Here is a 9,833-nt window from a genome sequence, read left to right on the forward strand (position 1 = left end):
TGAGGGTTGCGATCCCGTTGCCGGTCCCCGGTCCAGTACGGGCGTGACACTGAGGGTTGCGATCCGTTGCCGGTCACGAAAAAAGACAAAAAGGAAAAAAAAAAAAATTGAGAGGCTGGAAAGGTATAGAGATTTTCCATAGATGCATGTTCGTAGAGGATGAACCTCCTTACCCCACACTTGCATAGCCTCCCCCATTACCAGTATCCCTCACCAGAGTGGTACATTTGTCACAATTGATGAATACATCATAATCACCCAAAACTCATACATAGTTTACTTTAGGATTCACTCTTGGTATTGTACATTCTATAGGTTTGGACAAATGTATAATGACATCTCCATCATTATGTATCATACAGAGTATTTTCATTGCCCTAAAAATCCACCGTGCTCCGCATATTCATTCTTCCCCCTCCACACATATATACACATACACACACATGCATTTTTCTTGATAGTTAAGTTGTCTTGAATATGTAAATCTCATACACCAAGGGATATTGGTATATAGTATCCTCTAGTGGTCTCGGATATTTTGAGCTTTAGTGATGTCTTGTTGCTTTAAGTCTGCAGTTTTCAATCTCCTGGCCATCTGATTGATATGGAGGTTCTGACCCCATAAGTCTGAGGTGGGGCCTGTGATTCTGCATTCCGTAAAGCGTCCAGCAGATGTGGAAACTGAATAGCAAGGATGAAAGTATTTGATCCTATGTGTGCTTTTAGGATTTTCCTCAGATCCATGGCTCTCTTTCCCTCCATCTCCAGGTGTGTGTTGGGAAACACTACCATCCTGGCTGAGTTTGCCACCGATGATGAAGTTAGCCGCTTTCTGGCACAAGCTCAGCCCCCTACACCTGCAGCAACCCCAAGTGCACCAGCCGCGGGGTGGCAGTCGCTGGAGACTGGCCAGAACCAGTCAGATCCCGTGGGACCTGCTCTGAATCTTTTTGGTGGGTCCACTGGGCTCGGGCAGTGGAGCAGCAGTGCTGGTGGCAGCAGCGGGGCCGATCTTGCTGGCGCTTCATTGTGGGGGCCCCCAAACTATTCTTCTAGCTTGTGGGGAGTCCCAGCTGTGGAAGACCCCCATAGGATGGGCAGCCCTGCTCCTTTACTACCTGGTGACCTTCTGGGAGGAGGGTCGGATTCAATCTGAACTTAGAACTTTCAACTCTGACCTCGTGACCTTTTTTGGAACAGCAGCAGCACTAACTTGACCTTTTCGTTTTTTTTTTCAACTTGCAATAAATACATTTTTAAAAGGAAAAAAGAAAACGGAGAGAGAAAAAAAGGTGGGTCATTGACAGACTGAGCACATAGTTGCCTCCCTTATAACTTCAGTTTTTTCGTTTGGAATATGAATCCAAAAAGAGAACATATCACTCTTGAAATACTTGAATCATGAACGCCAACCTAGAAAGACAATGTGAAGCAAGTACACATACCATTTAAATTTAAACACAAAAAAATTAAAAAAATTAGTTTCTAGTTTTTCACTTTTTTCATGTTATATGGAAGTTGTTGCTAAGAAACATATATACTGAAAAAAAATAGCTTTTTAACTTTGTTTGCACTGGGTGTGTTTCCGTCCTTAGGTCTACCATGTTTGGGAGGGAGGGAAATTCAAAAGAATTGTTGGGGGAGGGGGGAGGGAAGACTTGACGGAGCCTCACTTTAAAAACAAAAACACAAAAAACCTACAAAAAAAACAAAGGAAAAAATTTGTGATTGGCTGGTTGATAAATACCAGTGTGTTCTGGCACATGTAACTGCCCAGGCATGCTCGTTCTGGTATGTGTGTGCACGTGTGTTCATGTGCATTCGCGTGCATCTTCTCTCTGTCTCTGTGTGTGCCTGTGTCCTGCCCTCCTCTTCCTGCCCCACTCCGATTTCTCAGAACGCTGCATTGCTGACAGTCTGCAGGCTGGCTGGCCAGCCATCTGCTTTTTATTTTATTTTATTTTATTTTTAAACTATGAGAACACACAACCACAGGGAGCCACTGCTACTAAAGCAACTCCATTGGGCTGCATTAAGATGAACAGAGTGCTTTTAAAGACTAAAGCAGGGAGCTCCTTTCCGCTGCAAATTAGCGTGAGGTTTCTCTAGCTTTTATTTTGACTTAGCAGTAGAGTGGAACACTGCCAAGTCAAAGGGAGAGCAGGAGGTCCCTCTTAGAGTAACTGTTTGTTTATTTCTGTTTTTTAAAGTGAATGGCCTCTAGGCACATCTGAATATCTATTAAGTTTCATGCAGGCCTTTTTGTTAGTTTGAATGGGAACAGAAGTTAAGATAGTTTTTAATTATGTGATGGCTCAGATGCAGAAAAAGTCTGTGTTCCCGCTCTCCTGTATGATCAGGTATGAGAAATTCATCAAAAAATCAGGTAATGCCGAATGAAATATTTCTGTTGGTTCTCTCTTTCATTTTATGAAAACAGAAAAAAGTAAGTTGCGAGCAGCCTCCTGAAAGCATCCACAGCTCCCCCCTCTGCTCCTCTCTTGCTGAGCGTTACCTGTGCCAGGCCATGGCGTGTTACAGCACCAGGCCATCACTGACAGAAACGTTTACTTAACGAATGTTCTTAAACCAGTGTGTACTTCAAGTGTTTCCTTTTGTCTCTCTGTGTTGTGTATTTCCTGTGTATGTGGTTTTGCTTAGGCAGGTATAACTTAGCAAAGACTTTTAAGTATTGCACCTTCTGTTGGTATTGACCTCTTTTATTTTTTCTTTGTAATGTTGCTTTTTTATTTTGGTATTTAAAGACTTTTTTTTTAAAGCATCAATGTAGTAGTACTCTGGGCCGAACAGGGGGCAACGTTTAATCCACGGTTATCACCAACATGTATGTACTTATGTTGGAATCACAGTGTATCAAATTGCTTATTGTGAAGAGAGTTACCTGAAGGGGGTACCCCTTTATACAACACAGAAGGCAGCGGGGTGGGGGGAGGGGGCCGTGTGCTGGTGACGTGCTAGCACTTGTGTGGACATCCCAATCTGCATCATTCTGTTAAACGTGAAGTGCCGACATTCTGTACCAGCAAATACCTGCCCATTCCAGCCCTTGGTGGGAGCAGACCTCTACTGTCCTCCGTAACTTGCTGCTATTGAGGACAAGGGAGTTTTTCTTTCTTTAGCATCTTCAGTGAAGGATACAACAATGCCTAATGTATTTGACTTTTAGCTTATGTCTATGTGTACGTGGGTTGGTAGTTGTGTATAGAAGAAGACAAAAAAGAATTATTTGCATTTAAGTGTTTTTGTGAGACAAAGAATGGGAAATTCTATAGTCCTCTTGGCTTACCCTGTTGATATAAAGCTAGCCTCAAATGAGATTGACAGGCATGATTCAAGTGAGCATGCACGTGTGCAAGTCTGCATGAACCCTATGTGGGGAGGTGGTCACACTTGAGTCTGTAGCGTTGGTTTGCTCCCGTTGGCTGCCTGGTTGGAAACTGAGTGTGGCCCCTCCTGCTGTCCAGTTTTCATCACCACCATGCCCCTTCCACCTCTGCCCCTACAAAATGTCTCCTTCTAGCCCCCACTCACTGCTGTCTGTGGGTGGAGCAAAGCCCTGTGTCTGTGGTGACATCTGGGTGAAGAGCAGCTTGTGCTCAAACATCTACAGAAAGCTAAATCTTAGTGTTCTTGGGCCAGGAGCACGTCCCGAGGCTCCCGCAAGCCAGTGGTGACTCTGTCCACTGCCGCTCTTGGTTCACTGCTGTGTCCTGCCCCACCCTTCTCTCCTCCTGCCTTTTGGTTCCTTGACCTGCACTATGGGTTAGTTGAGTTCCTTACCATACTACGGTGAAAGCCGGGTGCTAGAGCCCCTCTTGTTTACAAGACATAATGAGGGATTTGAAATATGTAAAAAATAAACATGAGAAGCTAAAAAGTTCTTCCATCATAAGCTTAAAGGGAAAAAAACTAAAAACTTAAAAAAAAAGACCAAAAAGCGCGTATATATATACATATAAATATATATTTTAGATGAAGACTAACTCTGGGAGCATTTAACAGTGTTTTTTGTTTTTGTTTTTAACATTTATTTTCCTGCTTTAAAATTTGCAAGCATTCTCAGGAATTCTAGGGTAGGAAGCCAGTTTTTTGAAGATGGTTTATTTAACCGTATCTTATCCTAGATAGACGGCTGTTTCTTTCCTGTCAATTAACTTTTACAAGTTCCTGAAACTTCAAAAAGTTTGAACAATTTTTACTTTAAAAAAATGTAAAAAGAAAAGTCTCCAAATGTTATTGTCATACTGGGGGATCACACATTTTAAAACACATAGAAAGAAATATTTTTTAAAAATTATCAATTTAGCAGCAACAGGTAAATTCATTATCTTAAAAAATATGGGAGAAGGATTAAGCTTTATAAGAGCTTTATCGTGAATTCATCTGAAATTGTGTGTAATTTAACGGGAGAGTGTTTGGTGTATATAAATGGGAATGCCATCACTTTGTTCCTTTCCATTTAAGACTGAACTGAAATCTCCCCTAGTGATTTTTATTTTTTTAAAGGAACCATTCTCCCTGTGACCCCAACCCCAGCAACAAAAGAAAGGAAGCAAAAAAAGAAACAACAGCTTAAAAGAAAAGAAGAACTCTAGTCTGTAAAATGGTATGGTTGGATTGCTGAGAATCTATGTAAAGAGTTAGGAAATATAGGTTAATACTTTTTGGAACAAATTTTAAATATAGGCATTACTAGAGGAAAATTATCTATGGACTGTTCTATTAATGAAGAATGTGTGTCTTACCTCCGTTTGTTATGGGAGGAGGAGAAAATATAGAAGAATCTAATAAGGAACAAGTGATTTTGCTTTTTTTAGCTCCCAGCTACTGTCGTGCTCGTTTTAATTGCTGTTTTGAAGATCTGCTGCTTAATTATCCCCATCCCTCAGCTGGAGATATGGAGTATTTCCTTTCATTTTTTGGTGATGTTGAATTCTCCTTTATATTCCCTCCTGGAGCCAGGGGTCAGAATTCTCAAGCATGACCACAGCTTCTTTTAAACATTAAGCTTCCCAGTGGGAAAGAAACTCCAGCTCGACAGGTAAAGGGAGTGGGTGGGGTTGCTGCCTGCAATTTCTCTAAAACCGCTTTAGTGCCTTCATACATACACCCAGACATCCTAAGCAGGGGGACGCATGTGTATGTGCATGTGGTCCAGTCACTCCACAGACGCTAAGATGCTTGCCCGGAAAGGAAATTGGAGTGGTTCTGGACAGGCCCCAAAGGCAATGGGCTAAATGTAAAATAAATAAACAAAAATCAAGGAAGTTAAATATGCTTTTATGTCTGGATAACATGGAATGCCAAGTTCCTTCCTTGTGTGCGTGCCCTCCATTATGCGCTTTGACCTCTCTGGGTGTGTCATGGTGACAACTGCAGTGACTTGGAAAGTCTCCTTGAGTTGGGCCAATAGAAAAGTATTCCTGTTTTTCTGCTTTTGTCCTCCTTTGTCCCTCCCCCCCTTTTTTTGTCAACTTGTTGGAAGCTTTGCTTTATTGGTTGGCAGTGACCTAAGAACAGGATATGGTGAAGATGTCATGGAAGAGAAAGGCTCTTTTCTTTCCATGGTATTCTTTGGCAAGAGCCATGTCTACTGAGAGGTTAGGTGTCTTCAGTACACTTATAGAATTCGGTAGGAATGTCTTCTCTTCCACTACATTCTGGAAAATTTATCGAGGCTTGCTAGTTACTCCTCATTACATAGATTTATTTTATAAACATTTTGATCATGTAAGTTTGAGCTTTCCATTTTTTACTAGTTTTTTAAAAACCATTTGATTACTAGTGGTAAGAGTTGTGTACATCTCATGAACATCACAAACTTGGTTTCTGTCTGCCACATGAGTAGCCAAAAGAAAAGCACTAGTAGGGAAGGGATGTCTTCCATCAGTCAGGGCACCTCTGTTGTCAGATTCAGTGCCATGACCTAATTTTAGGTGTTTTAAAAAGTTCACATCTCCGGGACACTGAAGAAATAGATGGCCCTTGTAACATCTCCGCTCCCTCAGTCCCAAACCCTTGAAATTTTTTATTTACAACATTCACAGAAGTTAACTTAGCAATGCTGCGAGTTAAGTTTCCAAACCAAATTCTTTCATCAGTGTACCCCAATAAATCAGCATTATCCATTTATTGCCATTCAGTTAGTTTTATTTATAGTTGCTTGATCTTCTGTTACTATGGCTCCTGTTCTAAGAATTTTCCCACCTCTTCTGACATGAATGTACCAGAAATTAACAATTGGTTCTTCCAAGTCCCTGTGGGTTGAATGTGGTATATAAGGTATGCAAGGAGGAAAAAAAGAAAGGAAAAGAAAAACTGCTGCCTAAGAATTTGGAAGCGCCTTTATTAATATATCTAGCAGAAACTAAAAGTTCACAGGCTATTAACTTGTTGCAAATATTCACTCTCACTTTCACCACTCTTTTTGGGGGGGAGTGGGGCGGTTTTTGTAGGGTTAACAGCCAGATTCCGTTTTGACCTTAGAGATGCTGTGTACTTTCTAATTTTATTTTTTGTATTATGCCATCTTGACTCTTTTCTGAAAGAGAAAGAAAATGTCTTTGTGGTGAGCAAAACACTTAAGCCAAGCCTGTTTTCCTCTGCAGTCTAAACAGGATATTTTCAGCAGACTTGGCTGTAATAGCCATCTCTAAGATTAGGGAACAATTGAGTCTTTATGTAGAAAAGGTCCTGCTTCTCCCCATTCTTGGAGTTAATATTCAGCATATGAAGCTTTGTAGGTTACTGTTTTGAGTTTGAGCTTTTTCTTTTGTTTTAAGTTATCTATAAGGTCTTTAGGAGTAGATACACACTTTTAGCTGGTTAAAAAAAGAATCAAACTTTCTTCAGTGTTTTTGCCAAGTTTTGTCACACTTCATGTCTATGCATTAACTACACTTGTTAGTGTTACTGCAAAGAGAAATCTTGTTCTTTGTGTTTTTCCTCCTGTGAGTGTACAAATAAGGCCACATGTGATAGTGCAGATGAAGACATTCTAGGCTGCATGGCATTCTAGCCTCAGTGGCATTCTCAAAATAGGGTATCCTCCACCCCTCCTGCACACCACTCCCTTTGCTTCTATCAAGTACAGGGTGTCCGTACAGCCTAGAGACAGACCAATATACCTAATGCTGTTGAGGACATTGTCAGTCTACAAGAAAACATAGAATGCTATCTGTATTTTCAGAGTTTGTGCACACCTTGTAATATGGTCTGTAGGTTTATGGCTAGTGCCAAATGTGTGTGTATTTTCAGAGATGATCTCCATTTGTCAATGATAGTATTTTTTTCTTGACCTTAAATTTGACAAAGGGGATGGTGGTATCCCATTCTTAAGATTCGAAATAATTATCAAGAACCTATGAACATGGTAATAACTTAGTAAACATTGAACATCGATCCTCCCTAACCTGCCCACACCACCTCCTCACCCTACCCCACACCAAAGAAAGAGGCCGTGAACAGCTCCAGGATGGGAAAGGGGAGCACTGGTCAGGGAATGGAGAACTGCTCCCCACCAGCTCGGCATCCACACTACCCACATGTGGATGGTCACTCAGACTGGATCCTGAGTGACTATCATTTGAGTAGCATTTAAATTCTCAAACCTCCTGCCACCTTCCCCAAAAAAGTAGCAAAAGTGACAGAAATTACTAGTGTTTGCCTCTCAATTTCAGTAGTTCCCTTTTGGTTAGCTATGCACCTGAATTTGTTCTTAATGAAAAACTGTGCACACCAGGAAAAATGGTACTGCCCTGACTGAAGGGTCTCTACAAAGCTCAGTCATTGGTTCTTCATTGTGACAAACACTTGTTTTGTTCATGGGAGGTAAAGGGTCAGATCAACTCCACAGGCGAGAAGTGTTGTTTTAAATTTAAAAAAGAAATAGTGTTTCCTTAAGCACTTTGTGCCTCCACTTCATTTTCAAACTATAAATCATTGGTTTGGAAATTAATTCCCAGTTATAATTAGTCCATTTCTAGTCACATTAGTAAATCGGGATTATTTTTTCAAAGAGGAAAATTCCTCTTTACTGCTCATGGTGAGCAGCAAAAGAAGGTTGATCAGGGTAGCTTCCAATATTGTAGCAGAGTTGTGAAAGAAAGTACTTTCTTTCTCTTCTGCCCTGGCTTCCTGGACCTCCTCCTGAAGATGGCATTCCTCCTCCTTAGGCTACTGACAAGTGAGATGGAGCAGTCATACTGTCCAGACTAGCCTTATAAGCTGAGCTTTATGGGGAGGAAGATAGCATGGCCTGTGTTTGTCAAAAATGAAAAAGGGGGGTATTTATTCAAAGCAAAACAAAAACCTCTGGAACCCTTAAGAAGAAGTTACATATCTTTTTAAATAGTTTCTTACTAAGTGATGCATTTTAGCATTATATTTCTTGCCAGAAATTCTGGGATAAGTTAGAATGTGTTTAAAACATCACCCACCCCTGCTTTTTAATTGTGTCCAAGGAATTACTTAAGTGTAGTATTTCTGAATGTGCCTTTGTGAGAACAGAAACCGTTTGTTTTAGGAAGAGGCTATCCACTGGGATAAAAACAAAAAGATGGTCATCTTAGTCTTTAGAGAAGTCAAGAGTTTCTCTAGGAAATCCTGGGAGCAGCTGTTGAATTTTCATTAGCATCAACATTGCACAGCGTAGAGTTGTGTGGAAGAGATTCTGGGACTTGGGAGAAGAGATGATTAGGTGATGGTGCACAAATGACAGAGACCCAGGTTAGTACAAGGGTGCAGGTTGGGTTGTACATCTGCATTACCTAGCTTTCTTTGTGTATATGTGTGTGTGTGTATGTGTGGCTGTTTTGTTTTTTCTGTAAGCACTGGAGAATTGAAATATGGTGATAATTTGTGACACATTCATGCATGTAAAGAAGGCGTTTTCTAGCTTCTGCCATGTGCAGAGTGGGCAGCGCATTTTTACCCTTTGAGTCTGTGTCCTAAGAAGGCCATTATTGTCCCGAATGAAGTCACATCATTTTGCTGTTTATGTGAACAGGGTATTACACACAAGGTAAAAAGTTTTGAAAGAGTTAAGATTGAAATGTTTAAGAAGTGAAAGAGAAAAATCTGAAATAATTTCTTATTTCTTTTAGAGCTTATCATAGTTAAACATAGAAATCTGCAGTGTCTCTTCATTTGTTTTTATGTTTGTTTTAAATGATTCCACCTCTTCTCCCCACTCCCTATCTTCTAAAGAAATATCAAGTGAATGCTAAGGGCCATTTCCATAATTCCTCAGAACTCCCACAAAGAGGAAAACAATCCCTCCTGCTAGATTCCTTCAGCTTCATTCAGGAAGACAAAGGGAGGAGAGATGCTGCAGCTTTCTGTGCTTCACTCTCATTCCTCTCTTAATGGCCTTGAAATGTATTATTATGCAAATGTGAATTTTGATACTGAAATTAAGAAGAGGTTGTTGGATTTTTTTCTTTTTTTCAAAAAAAAAAAAAAAAAGAGGTCCCATATGTGGTCATCATTGCTTCTTATTTTGTAACGTGAATTATAACTATGCATTCTGCAAAAGGGGGGGAGGAATGGGCAGAAAGGGGAAGGAAGTAGCTTTGCATCCTTGTTTTCCAGTTTCTGTGTCCATGGTATCTCCCTGTCCTGGAGGAGAAGGGGGAATGAGAAAAGATGCAGTAAGGTCGGCACGCTGAGGTGGAAGGAGACCTCTGGTCTGATGGCCAGGCAGATTCCAGGGGGGCAGAGCTTTTATGTTTAAAGGCTTTAATGAGAAGTGTAGATTCAGTAAACTTTCTTTCATATTCTTAGAGAGCGTCGGGGCTGCTGTCTACTGTCTG

At 40.8% G+C, this 9,833-nt stretch overlaps 1 protein-coding gene across 1 annotated transcript in view; it reads left to right on the forward strand.

Annotated features, from left to right (window-relative positions):
• TNRC6B (trinucleotide repeat containing 6B) overlaps nt 1-9,037 on the forward strand; it is a 146,249-nt gene extending 137,212 nt beyond the window's left edge. Inside the window, exon 23 of the mRNA XM_008566671.1 lies at nt 769-9,037. Within this exon, the coding sequence (XP_008564893.1) occupies nt 769-1,156 (388 nt within the window). The 3' untranslated portion in view covers nt 1,157-9,037. The remainder of the gene's footprint in view (nt 1-768) is intronic.
• The last annotated feature ends 796 nt before the right edge of the window (nt 9,038-9,833 follow it).

This window comes from Galeopterus variegatus, unplaced genomic scaffold (assembly GCF_000696425.1).
Source record: "Galeopterus variegatus unplaced genomic scaffold, G_variegatus-3.0.2 Scaffold262, whole genome shotgun sequence".
NCBI classification, from domain to species: domain Eukaryota; kingdom Metazoa; phylum Chordata; class Mammalia; order Dermoptera; family Cynocephalidae; genus Galeopterus; species Galeopterus variegatus.